General features: G+C 35.3%; 1 protein-coding gene across 2 annotated transcripts in view; it reads right to left on the reverse strand.

Moving 5' to 3' along the window:
* Positions 1–22,466, reverse strand: part of fon (fondue) — a 37,010-nt gene extending 14,544 nt beyond the window's left edge. Inside the window, exon 1 of one of the 2 annotated variants that reach the window (XM_017615899.1) lies at positions 22,281–22,466. In XM_017615899.1, coding sequence (XP_017471388.1) covers positions 22,281–22,335 — 55 coding nt within the window. In that variant the 5' untranslated portion in view covers positions 22,336–22,466. The remainder of the gene's footprint in view (positions 1–22,280) is intronic. The other variant, XM_017615900.1, reaches the window with a different exon arrangement.
* Between the last annotated feature and the right edge of the window lie 2,146 nt (positions 22,467–24,612).

The following is a 24,612-nucleotide window of genomic DNA, read 5'->3' on the forward strand; positions in this document are numbered from 1 at the left end:
ATGCAATTTTTTGAGTGTTTGAGGGAAGATGGGCCGAGTTTATTGTAGATTCGAATTGAGCAGATCAAATGACATGAAAATCTCTTTCGATCCGAGCCTGCAAATTTTTTTTTATCAAGATAATCCCGATTTATTGCAATTTTTGCAATTTTTGTGGGTTTTTTTACAATTTTCTTGAATATAAAACGGCTTATTGTCTAAGTACATATGAAATTAGTATTAAACGGATCAGAATACATAAAAATTATGCGTTTCCTATATCCACAAATTTTTTTTGTAACGAAAACATCAAATTTTCGCTATTTTTTAGGATTTTTTGCAATTTACTCGAAATTGGGGGGTGACCGGCCAAAACTAACTCAAAATTCGGATTCAGCGGGTCGAAAAACATGCCCGTAGGTAGGTGGCGTCCGGTGTACAGAACAAAAATTTTTTTTTGTGTGCCGGTGTAATAATAGATTGGCGCTTACACATAGGTTAGTGTTTGGCCGAGCTTCTCCTCCGATTTGTAGCGTTCGCCTTGATGTTGTCACACAAAGGACGACCTGCCTGCCGAGGGGCGACCGCTAATAGAAAAACCCTTTTTTTTATTTGCGGAGTAAAAAATTTAAGAATATTAAGTAAAAAATTAGTTTTTAACTTAGTGGAAGAGAATTTTTTCTTACATACTCTAGACTGACTCTTTTAGGGACGAGGTTAACGCAGAAACTTGACGTTATGTCTATATTATTTGATGCGGCAACACTTGGGGTGGCAAAGGAAAGAGGCTTGACTACAAATTTGTTCCTAATAAGCATCAGATTTCATTCGAAAGAAAACAACTCGCGCGTGCATACATATTGGTTTTTACAAACTGTCGCTACATAACGCTCGTATGACAAAATGTTAAAAGAATTGAAAAAGTCAAAATTTTAAAAAGGTTTTTCTAGATTTGCATAGCAATTAAATGGCCCCTTATTCAGTAAAAAAATTACAACTGTCGGTAGTAGCGATTTAAAGATATTAGTAAGCTTACGCGCTGTGGATTTTAACTTTGAATACAAAATTACAAAATGTAGTAATATTGGAAATGTCTAAAGTAAATTTTCGAAGTTTTGAAATGTATAAGTCTTCTCTGCTTTATGTTTAATCAGCTGAATTATCTAATGTGACGTTACCTGGCGTTACGTTATTAAAATTTCCATTGAAAAAGTTTTGATAATATTGTTCTTGAACGAATTTTTAACGGGAAGGAAACATGTATTTTATATCGCACGTACTTTTTATATTGACATCATTGCCACCAGCGGTTCAATTATTTGCAAATCTATGGCCTACACAGAAGGGGGAAAATATTAAAATCAAATAGAAACGTAATTGATCTTACTATAAACGTCAACGAAAGTACTGTATATTGGTAAATATTCAATTCATCCGTGAAGCGAATAATCAAGAAAAAAACCAAAAAACAAAAAAAAAAATTATTTGGATGTTGCCTGCAGTGGAACTCGAACCTTGACCCCCTCTGGATATCCACAAATTATGGCAAGCATCTTTGAAAGCTGCCTAAAGTAAGGTGGCGAGTAGTGTGGAACTGGGCTTCATTCCCGTTAACCCCGTCAACAAACCACTTTGAGCAGAGCAACTGGCTCAGCTCCAAGAATCCATTATAGATGTCGTGATTGAGCGATCGGGGACTGATTTTAGGCTGGATGCGTTCCTCGAGCTAATTGGCCTCTCGTCGCCTGCTCGAACGCACCAAGACGCCAAGAGTGGTCTTTGTAATTTCACTCGTTGAGGAAAGTAGTTTCCCTCGGACACATGTTATTCGTGGCTACTTTCTTCAAAGCACCCAGCTAACTGACGAGAAGGTTCTGGCCACCATCGCAGCCCAGAACCATCTCTCAACGGCGTGCCGGAAAATTTCACGCTTACAGGTACAGGCATGGGCGTCGCCAGGATCGAATTTAGGGGGGGCCCGACATATAAAAAAATCCCAAAATTTTCATCCTTACACATTCATGTTTCTGACATGCGGGGGACGATATGTACTTGCCGATTTGTTTTACAAAATTATTTAAAAAGCAGACGTCTCGGTTGCTCAGCAAACCGGTTAATCGTTTCTGCAATTATTTCACATTGATTCTCTAAAACAAATTTTCGATGTATTCTTAAAATGCATAAACCTAAAGGTAAATTTTATAGGAAACTAAACTAACAATTTATTAAAACTAGTAGTAACCCCCAAATACGGGTGAGTTTATTTAAAGAACTTCGTGAAAGACAACACTTAGCTCATCACTGTTGTGATTTCTAGTGCGCCGAGAAATGTGTCACAAAAGATTCGATTTTGAGTGCTGAAAAATACACACAAATTTAAAAATTTGTATTCTAGCGGCATATTTTTTGCAGCGGCAAGCTTTGAGGCGCAGTAGAAATCACAGCAGTGATGAGCTCAAGTTTGTGACTTTGTTAGAATACGGCTGTTAATCTTGTAATGCTAGACACCTGATAACCCAGGATAATTTTTAAGTTCTTAAAAGACATTACTCTACTCTAAGCTTCGTGCAGTGGGCCATGAGAAACCGGTAATTTTTAAGGTATAGTCCAACCTTTCACAATATCTGGTATTAGCCTTAATCTGAAACGCAATAATCATTGAAAATTTGCGCCGTTTATGGTGAAAAGTATTTAGTATCACACTTTCAAACTAAAGCTTTCTTAACCCTAGAAGCCTAATCTATTTGGGAGTAAGACCTTAACATACGCCTTAGAGGCTTATGTACTTAAAAGATAACCTGTGAGCTAAAATATACTTAGTCCTGCCTTACTTTTTAAAGAATATTGAAGTTGTGAGTTTGACTAATAATAAAACATAGTTTTATTAATAAAAACTATAACCACATTTATTTAAAACAACAAAATAAAAAGTAAATTTTGTGTTAAAATTAAAAAAAGACCCATTCCGTATACGCCTCGCAGACGTAGATTATACAAAAATTCAACCACTGGTTCTAAAAAATTTTAATTATGTATACCGGCTAATTTTGGATAGTTCATTTTAAAAATCACATACAAAAATGTGTAAAGCTTTAATGTTTGCGGTCATTCAGGGTCCTTTTTAATGGTCAGTGATATCCTAGGTGTTTAAAAAAAGAAAGGGATCTCAGCTATTTTTATTTTTTGCTTTCATGAAATATATTTCAAAACTATGAATAATTCCTAATGATTTTTCCGAATCTCAATTCCACGGAAAAATGGTTAGTATTTTTCAATAGAATATATTACTCACTATCGACTTTTCTGCCGCTTTTTACTTTTTTGACAAACACGGTCAACTGCAACTGCAGCTTGCACTTTAGTTTGATATATAGCTCAATTCTGTGGCTGCTACAGATCGGCCTAACTAAGTCGTATGACAAGCAAGCAATTATATATAGGAGACTAAAGGCCTGAACTACAAAATAAGAAGTAAGTAATTATTCGTTTAGTCAGTGAACTGTGAACAGGATAAGACTTCGAGATTTGGTTTCTAACGTTTTAAATTTTTTTGAATGTAAACAATATTTCTATCAGCAAGTTTCTGCAAATTTTCTGTTCGCGTACAGTTTTGGATATTTTTCTTTTGTGAGATAATAGATGACATTTCGCCGGAATTTCGCTGTTGGACATTTTTTACTGGAGATTTTAAACGAACGTACCTATTGACTATCCAACATTTAACAGAATTGTTACGAACGGCTTTAACTGGCCTAAAACCAGATTTTGAAAATCTTGCCAAAGGGATCTTTTGAATTTTCTTTTATATCTATCTTACGTACAATAGAATAATAATAAAATTAATGTTTTTCATTTCTAATAATAAGTTTATTTAAAAATAAAATTTGTTTTTCTTGTTCTTTTTTGTGGCTTTTTGTAGCATTTAGAACTTAGACGTGGCTCTTTTCGACCTCGGCCTTGCCCACCCCTGGTATATACATTTTCATACAAGGCAGGATTAAACATTATTAAAAATATACTGCAGAAATACAACAGCAAACAACAGCTGAGCTAAATAAGAAGCAATGACATGCTATAACAGTATGTTTGAGATGGAATGACATGGCATAGTAATCCATGACATTTTTGAAAATGGCATTTTAATAGATACGCTGGGAAGAAGTTAAGAAAATGTTTAAATTTATATTTTGCTACCTACTCCACCGATTTGAAATCTGAAAACTATTCCTTTCATGAGCATGAAATGGTATTATAACATAGGGCTCGAGCCCGCCCCCTGCCCCTACGTAGCGACGCCTATGTGTACAGGAGAAGTATCTGCACTTGGCCATCGTAATCGAGCACAATTCGATGGTAAAGCGTACCGCGTCTAAAGGTAAGATCGCCTACAGGAATGGACACGTAAAATTGCTGTTGCCAGCTAAAGAGCAGCAACCAAAAGAGGCGAAGGTCACCGAGCCTGCGGGGGAGGCTAGGGAAGCTGTTGCCCCGGCTGAGCCCGATGTGGACGTGCGGCATGCTGGCAACTGGCACACAGCTATTACTGCAGAGGGAGTAGCCAAGGTGAAACCACCTGAGCCAGTTCCGCAGACGGAGACCTGCTCTGGCGAGGCACCTTCGGGACAAGGATCCAAATCACTGCTATGCAGCATGCTAGCAACTGTGCTACCTGTTGCCCCAACTGGGACTGGATCCGTGGCCCCGAGTGTGACTCGACAGCCCACGTTGAACGCCGCCATTGGGCGACAAGAAGACGTGGCTTCCAAGCCATCGAAAACCACCACTACCGTACGATCCAATCGGACAGGTGATGCCAGGGATAAGGGGTCCCGACGAGACAAAAAGGAGTGTATCGTTAAGGCGTCGCTTCAGCGGAAGCAATGAGCACCTTAAGGGTGCTACAGGCTAACCTACATGATGCCAAGGGGGCATCGGCCACAATTGAGAGGTTAGCCAGCGAACGCAAATTCGCTATAGGTCTGCTGCAAGAACAATGGTTTAGCGGAGGATAAGTAAGAGGACTGGCTAGTTCAAGTAGGTTACTCTACGACCGGCTTGGGGTTACTCCCCGCGCCTCCATTTTGATTAACGACAACCTCAATAACCTCGCATATGCCTACTTTCCTGGTGACGTCCCCACTATACCACTATTGGAGGTGCAGCAGCTCGTCGAATTCTGTCGACGTACAAATTGCCAGTATATTATTGGTTGTGATGCGAATCCATACAAAACAGTGTGGGAAGCTCCGATATCAACGAAAGGGGTGAGTACCTTTTACAATATCTTTTACAAAATAACATAGACTTTGCGAACAGGGGTTGCAAATCTACTTTTATTACTGCCGTGCGTGGTGGCAGAAGGCAATGCAAAAAACTGTGATACTTCGCCTTAACAAACAGCAAAGATTGGCATGTCTATCCGTCACAGGATCTATAAAACGTGTTCAACTGCGGCTCTGGAGTCGCTCCTGGGATGAACTCCTCTCCATATTTTTATCCAGGAAACAGCAGCCACGAGGGAGGTGCAACTTCGACTATCTAATGACGGCCTTTTCGCAAAGAAGCTTCATGCAGGTATTCTTGGGAAGATACCAGGGTTGGAAATATGCGAAGTCTCTGATTCCATGACTAAGGAAGAGATCCTTTGGCAGAAAATGCCAAGTGATAATCCCCGATCGCGAAGATTGGACAAATGGGCTCCCTGCCCTTGATCTCCGATATGTACACTGGTACACAGATGGTTCAAGGTTGGCGGACAGAGCGGGTGCTGGTATCTTTGGACCTAGCACCAAATTTACAATTCCCATAGGCAAATGGCCCACGGTGTTTCAGGCTGAAATAGTCGCAATCTTAAACTGCTCAAGATTAAACCTTTAAAGTGCGCATTTTAGTTACCTTTTCAGATAGCCAATCAGCCACCCTGGCCCTTTCAAACGGGACTATCAAATTCAATCTGGTTAGGGACTGCTTTGACACGCTACACGTTTTGGCAGCCAAAAACACGGTAACACTGTGCTGGGTACCAGGCCATTGTAGAATTGAAGGCAACCAGATCAACGACTAATTGGCACGTGAAGGATCGCTAACTGCCTTTTCGGGTCCTGAACCATTCTGTGGTCTCAGTTGGTCCTCTACAAGAGCCTTAATTACTGAGTGGGTACACTCGGAACGCAGTAGGTACTGGGGAGCGGTGGGGGCCTTAGACAAGCCAGGCTATTCGGCTACCATTTTAACAGAAACGCCATTGTCCTACCAAATAGAAATGACATCAGGCGACATTCTGGGTATCTGACCGGTTACAACTAATTGCGATTCCACTTGCATCGGATAGGTGCGATCACAGAGTCGGAATGTTGGCTCTGCCTCGAGGCTGATGAAACTTCGGATCATATTCTCTGCCATTGTCCGGCTTTAGTCAGACGAAGACTGATTTATTTTAAATCTTCGATTGTCCAACCCCTTGTTAGGAATTCGTCTACCAAGGCCCTTTTAGGATTCATTAGGGAAGCCGAGGGTATCTTGGTAACATTGGGTTAGGGACTCCTTTAAAGAGATACAAAGGATCCTTTAGATCGTGGTGTCTCTTGTTCTACTAATAATAATAATAATAGATTGGCGCTTACACATATGTTAGTGTTTGACCGAGCTTCTCCTCTGATTTGTGGCGTGCGCCTTGATGTTGTCACACAAAGCGGAGGGACCTACAGTTTTACGCTGACTCCGAACGGCGATTGTATTTTTATGAGAAGCTGTTTTTCATGGCAGAAATACACTCGGAGATTTGCCATTGCCTGCCGTGGGACGACCGCTGTTAAGAAAAACTTTTTTTCTATATTTTTTGCGATTTTGCTTTGACCAGGGTTTGAACCCAGGTGCTGCGGAGTGGAAGCGCGCACTGCTTACCACTACACCACACTCTTGTTCTACTACACCTCAAAGGTAAAAAACTGGTATATGTGTTGAACACCACCTCTCCGTGGCCTATCGGCAATACATATGATTCGGCTGCCGAATGTGCCAAAAAGGGCAAAATCTGAAAAAAATCGCCAAAAATCAGCAATTTTTTTTTAATAAAAATCATGAAATCGACTTAACAAATCTTTTATTTAAAAAATTAGATCTTGTTATAATAAAGTTTTTAAAACCTAAAACGAATATAATACCTTCAGAGTAATAATAAATAACACAAATCACTTATATAATAGTGATGTGCAAACAATGTTCTTTAAATATACGCATACTTTTTAAAAATATTTGTATTAACACATTTTTCAATAGGACTGCGCAATTATTATATTTATTATAACCCGTATTAATTGATTAATCGCACAATCCGCTTTTAAGCGCTCGGTGCTAAAAATAAAATAAAAACCTATAATAAGGCGAGATCAGCTATTTCCACAATTTCTTCAAAATCACCAATAGTTTCTGAATCATTTACATTTGTGGTGTTGTCATATATTGAGCTTTTCAACCTTGATAGCATGCTGTTTGATATTGAGAACGTTTTGCAGCAGAAACTATTAGCCTTCATATAACACTTTATTCGCACTATTGAATTAAGGCTTTCCAACCTCATCCTATTTCGAATCTTAGATTTGTTGAATTCATTTAGGAAAAAACGCGCTCAACAAAAGTATTTAAGTGCGGCAAGGATAATAGTATGAAGGCTACTTTACTTATATTTCCAAACATTTTATTGCCTGTTGCGGTTTTCAGTCCGTAAGCAATTATCCAAAATTCTTCCGAGTCCGATGGAATGCCGTTCTGAAAAAAGTTATTCCATGGGAAAGCTACAAGATTTAAATAATCAGTTTCCGCTGCTTCTCTTTCCTTCAAAGTTAAATAGTGGATTGACAGGTCCCTGAAACTCACCCTCTTGTGATTCAAACACTTTTCTATGACAAAATCAAAGCTTTTTTAAAAGTGTTTAATTGACTAGGTAATCGTTTCAAAAGTTCTTCGATAAGTGTAATTAAAAATGTTTGACAGTCTTTTAATATGCTTGTTAAGTGAAGTTTATCACGTCATTAGCCTCTTCTGTAAAATTGCTCCATAAATTGTTAAAATCCCTTTGCCATTTGATCCACTTGCTCATGTTAACTTAATTTTTATAGAGGCTGTTGTTGTAGCTAGAGTTGTCACAAATGGCGGTTTAATATTGGCAAATGTGCGATATGCTACAATAAAATCTATAACAATAAAAAAAATTACCACATCAAAAGTAAAGCTCTAACTCCACAATCTACTTTTCTCGTGTTTCGACGCATTTACTTGATAGCGCACAAAAAATTTATTTGAAGGGAAAATATCACCAAAAATCTCCTATGGCGATTTCCTAAATTTTTACGCGCAAATATCCAAAAAAAAATCGCCACATTGGCGCTAAATCGCCAAATCTGGAACTCTGGTGCCATAGTTCAAAAGGAGTAGTTATCTAGGTGGTCCCATGTTATGCAGCGTTGGACCAGAGGGGGTCAGGTCCAATGACATCGCAATATTAATGTGTCCATATTTTCTCCATATATTTGGACTTTAGATTTCGGTCACTAGTGTTGGTTACAAGGTAGCGTAGTCCTGTACTAGTATTTAACCTAGTCCCACTTTTTGCAGGGTAGCGTGGCCCTGTATTAGTATTTAACCTAGTCCCACTTTTTGCAGGGATGTACTATGTATGTATTTATGTATGTATGTGTGTATTGTCACCGTTCTGCATGCTGGGGATGTGTACACTTACATATACATACTCAGATGTGAACAGTAAAATACGTGCGTAATAAATTTTTTTTGTGAAAATATTATTTTTAAATACGAACATTTTTAAACGATAATCAAACAAAGTTTCCATTTTTACTATGCATTTTTTCCCTCAGTGTACTACGTTTCAACTAAACATGCCAAATGTGAAACAAATCATTTTTTCAAAATATCTCGACCCCGGCGCCATCTAACGAGACAATTTGTGGTAAAAATGTTTCTACTTACATAAGCAGTATACGTATATTAAAAAAAGCAGCCAAATTGGCCCATAAATAAATTAGATATAGGACTTTTAATTTTTTTTACGCGGTAGACTTTTCACTGGCACCGCCCATATATGAAGTCGGCCAATATCACTCGGGCGGTTACAGCGTAGAGAAAGAGAATAAAACAAAAAATTAGCAAACATATTGTCAGCGTTGCCACTAACAATTTTTTCCCCCTACCAGTTTTCTTCCCAAATCCGACCAAAATCGCTTACAACCTACCAAATAAATCTCAATTACAAAAAAGCATTCTGAAAGCATACAATTAATTTATTTAAGATTAAATGTTTCGAATACAAAACATTTACATACATATGTACATATATGTACTTTGAAGATTTTAAAACAAACAAGAAATAAATAAGTGCAGGAATAGTCTTATAAACAGAGATGAGACCATTTAGCATTTTTTGGTTGTATGAATTATATACATATGTACATGTTATGTACCAATAAGTATAATTTCTTAAAAGTAAATTTAAATCAATTAATCACACATGCAAATCTTTAGCAGCTGACCACACATAGTGCGGGTAATTTTTGTTTACAAGTCCCTTGTATAACATTATGCTATTGATACTGTCAATCTTAAGTTTATTTCTTAATTTAGTATTTATAGAAGAAAGCGTTGACAATTTGCGTTCTGCAGCCGCAGAGCTACATAAGTGGTAATGATATTATATTAAAAACAAAAGTGGCGAGTGGGATGGAGCTATTTTCATTCATTCCATTTTTAATAGAATCAACTTTTTCCTAAAACATATCAATATCCAGATCGCTGGAAATATCAAGCTCACTTAGCCTCAGTAAATTCCACTGCGTGGTTATTATATTAGGGTCGCAATCTATGAGATGGTGAAGCTTTAACGAAAGAGGTAAAATTGGTAAATCTTCTTTAGAAACTATCTTAGCTGGTGTTATTATTTGTGAAAGTTTTATACCTTAACGCTTGAAATCAAATCTTAAATTTATTTGGTCCAAAAAATCTATGTAAAACTTTAATATATTGGTTTTAACTTCAAGAATTTCAGAACAATTGAAATCACTTTTCATAAACATCTCAGCTTTCGTTCCAACAAAAATGTCAGAAATTTTTGTATGGTTATTTTCATTTTTAAAATCAATATTAACATTGTTACTGATCGCATCTTTTTTAGTAAAATTACTCAAAATTAAGAGATAACGTGCTTTGATAGTTGCATATAAGTATAGCAAACGAGAGCTTACAGCTTGGAACTCTTTGTTAAGATTGTTAAATATGATTTGGTTTTCCAACACATTCCTTCGGCCAGGTCAGCAGATCGCATACTGTTTACTTCGTAAAAGCAGGAAATAAAATAAAGTTTCAAACTATCCCATTGCTCAACTATTCTTAACACAACGTTTTCTAGTGAAAGCCATCGTCTTTCAGATATGCCCAAGATTTTGTGGGGTTTTACCGAACAGTATTCCTGAAATTCCTTCAGTTCATGTATCCTCTTTGGACTGTGGGAAAAGAAACTATATATGTTGCGGCACAGTGTCTCAATGCATTTCGAGAATTTTTTACAAGCGTAGCTTGAGAAAACGTGAAATGAGTGGCATGTGCACTTTATATAAATTAAATAGGTTTCTGCACGCAATAATGTTTTCAGCTCGCAAAAGTCTCCAGCCATAAAAGGCAGGATTGGCAAATGTTTAAAAGGTACATTTGCAAATATTTATATGCAAAATGATGTTTGAGATATATATTTCTATAATTAAGAATTTAAAAACTTAATTCAACTATCCGACCAAAATCTTACTTTGCCTACCAACCTACCAAATGAAAAAGAAGCGACCAAATCTGGGCGGAAAAGACCAACAGTGGTAACACTGCATATGGTCATCTTCGCAATGTAAGTATAAGTAACTAATTCCCGTCTCATGTCAAATAAACAAAAACACAAAAATAATGTTTTAATAAAGCAGGTTAAGAAGTAACCAGTTGTATACAAACAAAAACATGGGTCATGTGCCATTTGGGAAGATGAAAGCGAGGTTTTGGCCGTAATGGACCATTGAGAAAAAAAACGCGTTATATTATTAAGAAAAATCTTATGAATTCGCTTAACTGAGTTCTCCAAAACCAGAAACTAAATAGAGCTGTTTAATTTAGGTAAGAGATTATGTTATATAAGTTTATAGTTATCACTACTTTTGAATTACCTCTCACAAATGAATAGATCATTCACTAAATTCGGAGATATCTCGATTCCTAGCAGATCTTTACATTAACCTTTATGGGGCTGTCTAAGTTTATCGTAATTATTACATATAAAAAGCTTGCGGGAAATTGTTAAAAAATTTAAGCAGAGTTTTTTCGTAACATTAGGCTTGTTTTTACGCGCATACACATCTACGCTTAAAATTTTGTAATGATTTGTAAGCGACAAACTTTATATGCGCTTCTGAATATCGATAAAATCAAAATTACTTGTTTTTAAATGGAAATCGTCGATGCTTGTTTTTTTACTCGTTAAGCGTAGATGTATGCATGATAAAAATGTTTAAAGGTAAAACCGCTCGTTTAATTCGTCCGCCATTGGGTTTTTTTTTTACGTTTGCTCAAGGCATAACAAGGTAGAAGTGATTTCGACATTTCTCTCTTTTGAACTGCGACTGTAATGTCAACTCTTAACCCTATACAATTCAAAATTTTAATTTTTTAATTTCAATTTTCAATTTTGAGCTGTGCGACTGATTTTAAATAGATACATACAAAAATAAAATGAAAAGGAATTACTAGCGGTGCGCTCTGTGTGGCAAGAGCCAGGACAACAAACCTGTGCGTTATTTTAAACCTCCTAATTGTCAAGTGAAACGACAACGGTGGGCAAGTAGCTGCGGTGTTCCATTAGGAGACTCTTCGCGTGTGTGCGAACACCATTTTAGTGGCAGGGACTTTATTTGTTGCCCATCACAGCCGAGTATTTCCAAGCGGACGCGTTTGTTCCCAGGTGCAGTACCTCTACCATACAATTCCCCAATGCTTGAGTTATCTGAAGTGTCGGCCGTTCCTGAGGTGTCTGTGGGGACGAAGATAGCTGTTGATGCACAGATTCAAACTGAGTAAGTCTGCCATAAACAAGCACGACCGGATCCACGAGTAGATTAACATATACATATAAGCAAAAGCTCCGCGAACACCATGATACAAATTCGTTCCACAAAATTTACCGCTTTAGATCACCATTTACTGTTATAAATTCGACGTTCTGGTTCTTAACATCCCTTTTCCCTTTTTCATAATGCCATGTGAAAAGAGTCGTGTTTTTATTTTTCATACACAGCTGGATTTATCATACGAAAATTAAGCATTACTGAATATGAAGAGAAAATCTTCCACTCATATACATGGATAGACCAAATTTCAAATGGTGGTATGATAAAACCTAAACCAGAAATCCTTGTGGACATAAAGAAACTGGAAGTAATTTTTAATAAATTTAATGGAAAAGAAATTTCGCATTGCAAAAATTTAATAGCTGAACTATTGAAGTTAAGTTCCGATGTAAATTTAGAAGAAAGAATCAAAAATTTTTTTAAAATGTCGAATATACTCTATAATTAAGTATTTGAATAAAAAAATAAATGCTCAAAAACATTGGGCTAATAAAAACAAAANTGAAGTTAAGTTCCGATGTAAATTTAGAAGAAAGAATCAAAAATTTTTTTAAAATGTCGAATATACTCTATAATTAAGTATTTGAATAAAAAAATAAATGCTCAAAAACATTGGGCTAATAAAAACAAAAAAAATTGCCAAAACGGTTTTATAAATAAATGTGTAATTTTGAGTAAGTAGATATGCATTTCCACATTTACATTAAACGAAAATACAAAAACTAAAATGAAGCCGATTGTAATGTGATTTTAGATATTTTCATATTTACAAAAACTTTCATTTCATAGATATTGAATTTTATCAAATATGGTACATGCATAACAAAGGGTTAATTTCTTTGTTTACGTTTTTTGACATTACAGTCAGGTATGAGAGAGCTCGACTGAATTGTCACTTCTACCCATGATAAAAACATAACAAGGTAAAACCATTGAGAGGCAGTCTGACGTTTGCCAACAATATAATTTTAAAATCAAAACTCAAACTCACACACACATTCTCATTTTCAATCTCAAACAACAACAATTGTGAACAATTTAATTTTTTTATTTTCAATTTTATATGATTTTAAAATGTTGGCAAACGTCAGAAAAAAATCATGGCCGACGAAATGAGAGAATGAATTTACCTTGTAATGTTTTTATCATGCTTCTACCTTGTTGAATATGCCTTGCGTTTGCTAGCATTTTGAGTTTACTCTCTCGAAATAATTCAAATGTCAAATAAATTCAAAACAAATAAATGAAAATTTATTTATTCAAATGTGGGAAAAACTTAAAAATTTTTGCAAGGAAAATAATATGCTGCTTTAACGGCTGCGCAAATACCGTTTTTCTCTGCAAGCAAGGCAGTATAAAGTTCTTTAAGTCCTCGTAATTACCGTATGTACGCAAAAATTTATCAAGGTTTGTGGTGTTAAGGCAGCGGATTTCTCCAAGTGCCTATGTGCGCTAGGCTCATTTTTTGCCACACCACTTGGCCCAAGATAGTTCTTAGCAAAAGTGCAGTGGCTTTAAGGTTAAATTTGTTTAAATGTATGCCAACACCTTCGCCTAGCATGTGGGCAGTAATTCTCTACACACAATTGCTCAAGGCATATTAAACAAGGTAGAAGTGATTTTGACATTTTTTTTTTAACTTATGTAATTCATTTATTTCAATATTAAGTATTAGCACAATAAGATCAAGATCTTTTGTAGATTCAAAAGAATGATACATACTTACTACTAAATTGAAACGATTTATACAATATCAGTTTGGATTAACAGATAAGATAAGATAACTATTACATATAAATTATTGTATATTAGTAATATTCCTCTGCGCCAAATTGGCTGTAAAGAGGGTGCCTAAGATTAAGATTCTATCATTTTATCATACAATACAAAAAAAACTAACGTATAGTAGCAAAACGATCCGTGTTCAAAAGCTTTACATTCAAAAAAAAGAAACTTTACGTAAGAAGCGATTCAATATTTTGTAGTAAGTAACTCTTTATTTCGTTTTTAAAAACCGATACTCGTTCCAGTGTTTTAATAGCGTTGGGCAGTTTATTAAATTCATTTGGCCCGGCATACTTTACTCTCTGCTTGGAACCGACATCTTGCTACGTAGAGTAAATCACTGTTCCTGGTTGGAAATCCGGATTGATTCTTTTGGAATTGTAGGACATGGTAACCAAGGCCATGTAAGGTTTTATATACATAGAGCAATAGCTGCTTTTTATATAAACCTCTCTATTTTGAACATCGACTATAATGTCAAATGATGAATAACTTTTAACCCTTTTCAAGTTGGCATTTTCTAATTTTCATTAAAAATTCAATTGTGTGCTTTGAGATAGTTTTGAATTGTGTATTTTTTTTTTGTTTTTCGACCACATGCATCTATAGATACATACATATACAAAAATGAAAAGGAGCAGGAACTACGAGCCTTGCATTGTGTGTGGCAAGAGCCAATACGTTAAAGTGGTGCGATACTTTAAGGCGCCTAGTTGCGAAGTTAGAAGACTTCGTTGGGAGAACAACTGAGGTTCTGTGGAAATCATTTCAACGCGAGTGATTTTATTACTTGCCCATTGCAGGCAAATATTTTTAAGCTCATGCGTTTATACCCAGGTGCAGTTCCCATGCCCTGGGAGGTTCCTGTGCCTGAAATGCCTAAAGCACACGAAAGTTCAGATCTGAGTAAGAGTAGTTTCTTACAAAATTATGCACATATAATCACGTCAGGACCTAGATTTACACTGACATACGTACGTATGTAGAAGAAAACATTAAATGGGTTTTTTATAAGAGCGGATGTTTTTAGCAGTAAATACTTAAATAAGAAACTAAACGCACAAAAACATTGGGCGAATAGAAACAAAACAAGTAAGAGCTGCGCTGTCTTCGGCTATGCCGAATTCTTCATACCTTTCACGATCGTCTGGTATACATACGTATGTAGAAGAAAACATTAAATGGTTTTTATAAGTGCGGATGTTTTTTAGCAGTAAATACTTAAATAAGAAACTAAACGCACAAAAACATTGGGCGAATAGAAACAAAACGAGTAAGAGCAGCGCTGTCTTCGGCTATGCCGAAGGCTTCATACCTTTTATGAACGTCTGAAAATTTTAATTTAGCAGATCGCAAAAACTGGTAACGGAACAATCAGTAGTACAAGAGATAAAGCTTATACAGCAGATTTTGACGATTTTCTCAGTAGACTTTGTATTATTATTTATAAAATAGCTTACGAAATTTATCGGTTTTATCTGTCCAAATAAAGGAGTTTTACAGTAAAACCCGATATCTGAACAATCAGTTGTATGGGGGCTAATAAATAGGTTATAGTGACCCGAACTTTGTTAATTTTACTGTAAACTTTCTGCTGATAAGGAGTGAAAATAGTGCGAAATTTCGTGTTTCTAGCTGCATATATGGAGAAGTTATAACAAAGAATCTCATATCTGAACAATAAGTTGTATGGAGACAATAGGCTATAGCGATCCGATCTTCGCCATTTTCACTTTAAGTATTTTTTTGATAATGGGTGGAAGTATTGCGAAATTTCATGTTCCCAGCTGCATAGATGGAGCAGTTATAACAAAAAATCGCAATCAGTTGTATGGGAGCTATATTTATGTAATTTTTATGAAATAATTGGTTATTTTCACTGTAAGTATTCTGTTGTTAATGGATGGAAGTATGGCAAAATTTAATTTTCCTAGCTGCATAAATGGAGGAATTATAATGAAAATTCTCATAACTGAACAATCAGTTGTATCGGAGATATATGTTATAGTGACCCGATCTTTGTTATTTTCACTGTAAGCATTTTGTTAATAATTAGTGAAAACGGTGCGAATTTTTATGTTCCTAGCTGCTTAAATGAAGAAGTTATGGCAAAAAATCTCATATCTGAACAATCAGTTGTATTGGGGCTATAGGTTATAGCCACCCGATCTTCGCCATTTTCACTGAAAGTATTCTTTTGATAATGAGTGATAACCGTGCAAAATTTCATGTTCCTAGCTACTTAAATGGAGGAGTTATAACGAAAATTTTATATCTGAACAATCAGTTGTATGGGAGCTATAGGTTATAGTGACCTGATCTTTTTAAATTTCACTCTAAGAGTTCTGTTGATAATGGGTGGAAGTATTGCTAAATTTAATGTTCCCAGCTGCATAAACGGAGGAGTTATAACAAAAAATTTCATATCTGAACAATCAGTTGTATGGAGGCTATGGGTTACAGCGACCCGATCTTCGCCATTTTCACTGTAAGTATTCTTTCCATAGCGAGTAATAACAGTGTAAAATTTCATGTTTCTAGCTACGTAAATGGAGGAGTTATAACAAAAAAATTGTATATCTGAACAATCAGTTGTATAGGAGCTATAGGTTATAGTCACCCGATCTTTGTAATTTTCACTGTAAATATTCTGCTGATAATGGGTGGAAGTATTGCAAAATTTCATGTTCCTAGCTGCATAAATGGAGGAGTTATAACGAAAAATCTCATATCTGAACAATCAGTTGTATGGGAGCTATATGTTATAGTGGTCCGATTCTTCCGGTTCCGACAAATGATTAATACATTATGAAAATACACCCACCTACCAAATTTTATCCGGATATCTCGAAAACTGAGAGACTAGATTGCATACAAACAGACCGACAGACAGACGGACATGGCTAAATCGACTCAGCTCGCCTTTCTGATCATTTAAGTATACATTTTAATGGGTCTATTGCTTCTTATTCTGGTACTTACAAACATCGGACCAAAGTTGTAATACCATTTCATGCTCATGAAAGGTATAAAAATGTTTAAAACAATTTCATAAAACATTTCTTTCATTTATTTACGTGGTTTCTTTTATGAGGCATTCTTTTCTGTCCATATATATATGTGCATATAAGATGCGAATGCGGATAAAATTCTTTGAAGGTAATATTGAAGTAATCCTTAAAATTAGTATGCGTACATACATATGTATGTATTTATGCTGATGCATTCCCATGATGAAATTATAAACAGGTGAAGTAATAAAAAAGATTTCTCGCTTTATTTTCCTGACATTCGGCTATCTTATAAAAATTTTTAAAGGCAAATTTTCAAATTAGATAGGGTGAAATCATAGGGTCATCACGCTCTTATTACTACACCTAGTATAATTTCATCATGATGAGTTTCAATTGATGCTAATTTTTAGCAAACATAGCACTCGTACGTCATAGGGTTAATTTGTTTGTTTACAGTTTTTGACACTATAACTAGCTACAAGAGAGTTCGAGCTAATTGTCACTTCTACCTTATTAAACATGATACAAAAAAGAAGGTAGTTCCATTGTCACTTTTTCGTCGCCATATTAACAACCTGACAATTAAGTAGATTGTGACATTTCGTGCTACCTTATCCTATATCGAAAATCCTCCATTATTATTATTAATTTTTTGTTTATTTACAATCGAAATTTGAACAAGCAAAAGGTATTTTGTTGGGTACGGCTAGGTTATTTATACAATAATTTTGGGTTATTGTGTCCAAACGCTTAACCCAAAGCAAAACATTTTAACACACACGTGTTGTCAAACAATTAAGCGTTAGTTTAAAATAGAGATTTCAAATTTTCAGATATAAATTAATGAATAACTTCGGTTTGAAATATGGATCTTTTTGTAAAAAATACGGTGGTCAGCGTAGCCGGACTGATGAGGGTTATTTTTTCGAACCGCTGCCGAAAGCCTACAACGTGGAAACGTATTTTGCGCAAAAATCCTGTGGTTAGCGTAACCCGAGTTTACATTCTCCCTGTCAAAATGATGACTATACCCCATTTTTCAATTTATTTTTACCCAAAGAAACAACGATATTGTCGAAATTTACTAGAATTGGCTAAGATTCACTTCTCTTAAAGTAATGAGGCCTATGGGTTCCAAAGTAAATCCGTAAATCAAGTTACTTGAAAGACATGGACAAAGACAATATCGAAATGTGTAATTTCAGTGTCTCAATTATATCAGAAACAATCGTATCCGATATAGAAAACTGTAATAGTCCTGGCTAGCTATATTGTGTAATAATCAGATGACATAATGATACTAAAAAATTGTTAAAATATGTTCACCACAATTTTATTAATGTAAAAATAAAGATTTTGGCAAGTAAATAGTTATCGAATTTAATGTAAAACTTGAACGTTTTTAAGATAAAATATTAATTATTTTTAAGAGATAAGTGTTAATACAACAATTTTGTTTATATTCCCAAATTTAGGATATAAAACCCCCTTCACTAAAAAACTTAAATTTGGTAACGCCGCTTAAAATTTTTTACAATTGAGCAATTGTCAAAAATCTCATTTTTAATCAAAAAGTTGTTTATTGAAACTACCTTCTTTTTTGTATCATGTTATTAAATATGCCTTGCAATTGCTTACATTTATTTATTTACATATGTACATACATTCATACATATCTATGAATGTACATTCAAATTTTGTTGTTTCGGCAGAAATATATTTCTTTGGTTTACAAAGATCACACTCTATAAGTCACTCATCATGCCTGTGCTGGTGTATGGCGCGGAGGCATGGACAATGAAAGCATCTGATGAGGCGGCTCTTGGAGTTTTCGAGAGAAAGATTCTGCGAAAGATTTACGGACCTTTACGCGTTGGTGATGGCGAATATCGCAGACGATTTAACGATGAGCTGTATGAGCTTTACAACGATATAGATATAGTGCAGCGAATTAAAATTCAGCGGCTCCGCTGGCTTGGCCATGTCGTTCGAATGGACAGAAACGCTCCTACTCTGAAAATATTCAACGCGGGCCGCGCTGCTCGTAACAGAGGAAGAGGAAGTCCTCCTCTGCGTTGGAAAGACCAGGTGGAGAAGGACTTGGCTTCACTTGGCATTTCCAATTGGCGTCAGTTAGCATAGAAGAGAAATTACTGGCGTGCTGTTTTGGACTCGGCCAAAATCGCTTAGGTGGTTACAGCGCCAATAAAGAAGAAGATCTCGCGAGTGGCTGTACCGAAATTTGGATACCTACTGCAGACTTTCGATATACATATTAAGGGAGAGTGGCATTACCCATACATATCGAATTTTTCATAGTGTATATCTCTGGAAATTTTGTAGTAGTGTCCTGGAAATTGGTATAGAGATTTTGGGGCTACTGGAAAAGGGAACGTGGCGCTTTCCAAACATATTGAAACTTTTATCTATCTGTAAATATATGTATACACCCAGAATACAGTGTTTTTTTTTCTTTTTCATTATAAATGTTTTGTTAACTTTTTATAGAAATATTGTTCATTTTGCATCAAATAGCACTAAATTTTGAGTATGCAGTTTTGTAGTTCACTCAATTTCAGTATAACAAAGTGCAAGTTTTTAATGGCTATAAGTTATCGTTGATTTTTGAGAATTTTTTTCGATGATGATGTTGCGCATTTTCTCCATATGACGAATGCGTGATAGATTTTTTTGTATGGGCAAAAATGCCGAAAGGTGTCAGTATATAAAAGACTTATTCTGGTGGGTGGAGTCGTCCTAAACTACCGAAACGATTTTAATGACATGTTTTATGTATTTGAGTAGGTCCCTGTATAGTTTAAGTTCACAACTTAAAACGCCAGGTGGCGCTGGAGTCGAGTTATTACTCAAAATCCTATTTGTGATCCGATTTGACTCATATTCGGGATATATATGTATTGGTAACGATAGGGGCAATACTATTGCAAAAAAAGATGCGCAAGGTGGCACTGGAGCCGAGTTATTGCTAAAAATCGTCAATTCGGAGGCACCAGAGATCAAAGTCAAATTACCCCCGTTAAATCAACCACCAGAACCATTGCGGTCCTTGCTTTACGTTGACTAAACAGAATGTGGATCAATGATACTCACCAGTTTGGAAATTGCCACTAACTATACTATACAGATTCAAGGACGATTCTCCTTCCGTCACCACAAACCAAACGTGAACTTGAATTGCTGACGAAAACGTTGGACCAAATGTTTCAATAAAAAAATAAATTTTGGGCGGACGAAGTTCGCCGGGTCTGCTAGTTTATCATAAATCAAGAACAGAATGAAGAAAAAAAAGATTTTTCATTTATTTAAGCGTTCCCTGTTGAGGAAATATGAAAAAATGCCTAAAGGTATGCAACCATTTGTTTTTTGAAATCAAGTACAAACTAGACACCCGTACGTACAAATTATGAAAGAAAATGTGAACTTACTTGATTTATGTGAAGTAATTTGATCGAAACAAAGTAATTTACGCTGTAATGTGAATATAGTTTTAAAACGTTTATTTAGACGAAAAAGTACCGAAAAAATGACAGCATGCGGAACTTTACGATTCTTTTAAACTGTAGTAATTTTAAAAAATTCAAATGTTCTTCTCGACAAAACGAACGAATCTACTACTGTGTTACCTAATGAAAAAAAATTACATTGAGTAAAAGATGAATATGATTTGAGAAACTAAAATTCCATTTTTACAATTTGTATTGGCAAACTCGAAATTCAATCTAAAATTGTTATATCAATGGCTGAGTGGAAGATCGACCTATCTCGGCAGCCAGTTCGAAAACGTTCTATCTAAAAAAACTTTTCAAGAACGCCCTATTTCAGAATTTAATAGAAAAACACCCTATCTCAAAATATTCGATTTGGTCGTCGTCAGATAAACAAATTATTTCTTTCGTTTTATTGTATGGTAATTACTGTGGATTACTTACTGAATGACGTTGAGAAAACTGCCATAACAATTTTTGTCAATCTTATATTATAAAAAAAAAAAAATGTACATCGAGGGTGGGAGTAGAGGGGGGCGCGAAATGAGAAACAAAAATTTTATATGAAAGACATTTTATTTTATTAACCGACTTCCAAAAAGAAGAAGGTTATCAGTTCGTCGGAATTTTTTTTTAATGTATTTTACCGCATAACTTTGCACCACGTCAACCGATTTCGACAATTCTTTTTGCATCGGAAAGGTAGTGTCTCAGAGGTGTCCCATACTAATACGGTTTAGATCCGATCATTGGATCATATATAGGTATAAATATATTTTTTTTTTAAGTCGTTCTGTTTTGCTAAAAATTACTTGTTTTATTATTGTTTATAAATGAATTATATTTTTATAAATCATATGTTTTTGAGAAGTAATTTTAAAGTTTCAAAATTACATTTCTCTACTGAAAAATAAGATATTCGAGCTAATTCGACGGCACACAGTGTGCTTTTTTAACACTTCATGCCAATTAATCGTAGCGCTTTCGACAGAAGCAATATTTTGATACCGAACAAAATGGCTTTGAAAGCTAATATAATTGCATTTTAAGAAAAAATATTGCCATTGAGCCACAATCACTCCTTGACCTTAAAAAAATTTGTCAAAAATATTGTTCTTCGAAAAAAAAACATGCAAAATCCAACGGATATATTAAAAAAAAACATTTTTTGTACTTTTTACTATACTAATAATATAGATTTTGAGACGAGAAACACGATTCCACTGTTTAAAAAACGACAAAAATGTCAACCCCTCAATTTGAAAAATGAATTATATATTGTATTATTTATGATTTGCATGCAGCTGTACATCCGTCACACAATTTTATAATGCATATTAAAAATTGAGTGGTTGACCTTTTTTTCGAATTGTGAACAGTGGAATCGTGTTTCTCGTCTTAAAATCTATAATACTAGTATAATAAAAAGTATATACATTTTTTGTTTTGGAATAAATCCTGTGGATTTTGCATGTTTTTTTTCGAAGAACACTACTTTTGACCAATTTTTTTTAGGTCAAGACGTAATTGTGGCTCAATGGCAATATTTCCCCTATTCCATATGTAGTAATCTTCTCCATTAAAAAATATATATATATTTCTATCACTATTTTGTCCGATCAGTTCAGATAAATTTTAGAAAATTTTTGATAGGCTGGTCCGATCGATTTACTTTGCCAAAATCAGAATTCTGTTCCAAAAGCATAAAATAACAATACATCGCTAAGCTTAACGACTTTGCGCATATTCTATACGTAAAATACTCTAATACATACAATACTGTTCATAATTTTTTTAAAGTTATTCTAGGGGTAGAGCTAAATTACCTGCTGTTACAGTACAGACACAGAACGCCAAAATTATGGCTGCGTATATATTCATGTTTGTTTTTCACTTGGTTTCGGCGACTAAATTTATTAATTTCACTTTTTATAGAACCCCAGGCACTTGAACGTCTGCTCGAAGTCGACCACTTCTTATTAATGATTCCAAAAGCATATGCTTTTAAGATTTACAACTCACTTCTCAAAAATCGGCTCTTCTTTATTTATACTTACATGTATATAAATATGTATGTTAGAGTGGTTCAAAAAATTTTTTTTTTGGAAATTCATAAACCCTACCTCAAATTATTGTTATTTGTGATAAAAAAGGAGAAACGTGTTTTTTATTTTGACAAAAAAAAAGTTTTCTTAGAGGTCGCGCTGGTCGGCTTTTTATAAAAATGCTGATGTTCTCAATATTTTTATTTCCTTGACATGTTAAAATGCAGCTAAAAATGTGGTTCTTACATATAATTACTCTGGTATTATTGGGGAAAATTCCCTTAATTACATACCAGTCTTGGGCAGTTAGAATGGGCCTAGTGCCCGAAAATATGCTCTCGAAAAGAGACTAGTAAAATTAAAACGTTGATACTGAACGATTTACGCATTGTCATGGGTTGGAACTTGTTACCAGGGGGTTTCTGGCGTTGCTAATTAGGCATCCGAAGTCAGTTTTTCGAAATTCAAAATGGCGGATCCAAAATGGCGGTCCATATTTTTTTTTTAATTATTGGATTTGTTCGAAACCCGGCACTCGAGAGTTTTTGGGGTCGCCGATTACGAATCTGAAGTCAATTTTTTTAAATCCAAGATGGCGGATCCAATATGGCGATCGAATTAAAAAAAGTACTCAAATTAAAACGTTGATACTGAACGTTTTAAACATTGTCAAGTGTTAAAACTCGTTTTTAGCTGCATTTTACATGTCAAGAAAATAAAAAAATTCAGAACATCGGCGTTTTTATAAAAAGCCGGCCAGCGCGACCTATACAAAAACTTTATTTCAAAATAAAAAAATACATGTCTCTTTTTTATCACAAATAACAATATTCTGATGTAGCGTTTATGAATTTCCAAAAAGAGTGTTTTTATGAACCACTCTAATGTATGTATATGTACTCACGAATGAATGTTTGAGCTTTTTAAGGAGAAATCGGGAAAACATTGTGATAAGGAACTCGGTCGTGGACTGCTGGAAATAGAGCGAATCACTTCGTTGGCCGCCATCAGTTGCATTCAAATCTGGCTTTGAACGATGAAATTGAAATTAATGGGTGCACTTTGACCTAGAAAAAACAACACACATCACCGTAGATAACGAAAATTCGTCTCAGTGCTTACGAGTGTCTTTGCATATTAGTACATATATATTTATCTGTGTGTACATACCAGGGATGTTGCGAATATTAGCATTCGCACCCGTTATGCGAATGATTCGCATCATTTTACACATTCGCATTCGACATTCGCATTAGCATCAAATGATACGAATGTTTTGCGAATGCGAATGTGTACATGGGCAGAGAGTCCACTCTAATATTGTTGAAATTGCTATAAGTCTGTCTACCCAGGGTGCGGACAATAACCGGCTTTTAGCTTCAGGCGCTAAACGGTTAAGTAGTATATCAAACAACATTGAAGGGCCTTTAACAAGAACTGCTAAAAGTCTTATAAGTAGGGTGACCAGATTTCTGTGGCCAAAAATCGGGACATTTCTAAATCAACGAATCCGAACAAAGAATTTTGTTTTTAGAATAATAAGACATAAGTCGGCCGCTGTGGTGTAGTGGTAAGCAGTGTGCGCTTTCACTCATCAGCTCCTGGGTTCAAGCCCTGGTCAAAGCAACATCTAAAAAAATATAGAAACACGTTTTTTCTTAACAGCGGTCGTCCCTCGGCAGGCAATGGCAAACCTCCGAGTGTATTTCTGCCATGAAAAACAGCTTCTCATAAAAATACAATCGCCGTTCGGAGTCGGCGTAAAACTGTAGATCCCTCCGCTTTGTGTGACAACATCAAGGCGCACACCACAAGTCGGAGGAGAAGCTCGGCCAAACACTAACATATGTGTAAGCGCCAATCTATTATTATTATTAGGCATGTTTTATTCAACCATCACAATCAAATAGTTAAATCTTGGTCAAATAAAACGAAATTAGCTTATTTCCTATGTTAGCCTAATTTTGACAGTTGTTTGACTGCAAATAGTGTCAAAGTAAGTTTTTGCCTCTTTCTGATTGGCTGAAGGAGAAAATTTCTGATGCTGAATGGCAATGCCTCTCGTTCAATATACAAGCCAAGATAGCTTTTCATAAGCCAATATAATTATGTT

This window comes from Rhagoletis zephyria, unplaced genomic scaffold, assembly GCF_001687245.7.
Source record: "Rhagoletis zephyria isolate East Lansing unplaced genomic scaffold, Rhagoletis_zephyria_1.1 Rzeph_scaffold_01096, whole genome shotgun sequence".
Classification (NCBI taxonomy): Eukaryota; Metazoa; Arthropoda; class Insecta; order Diptera; family Tephritidae; genus Rhagoletis; species Rhagoletis zephyria.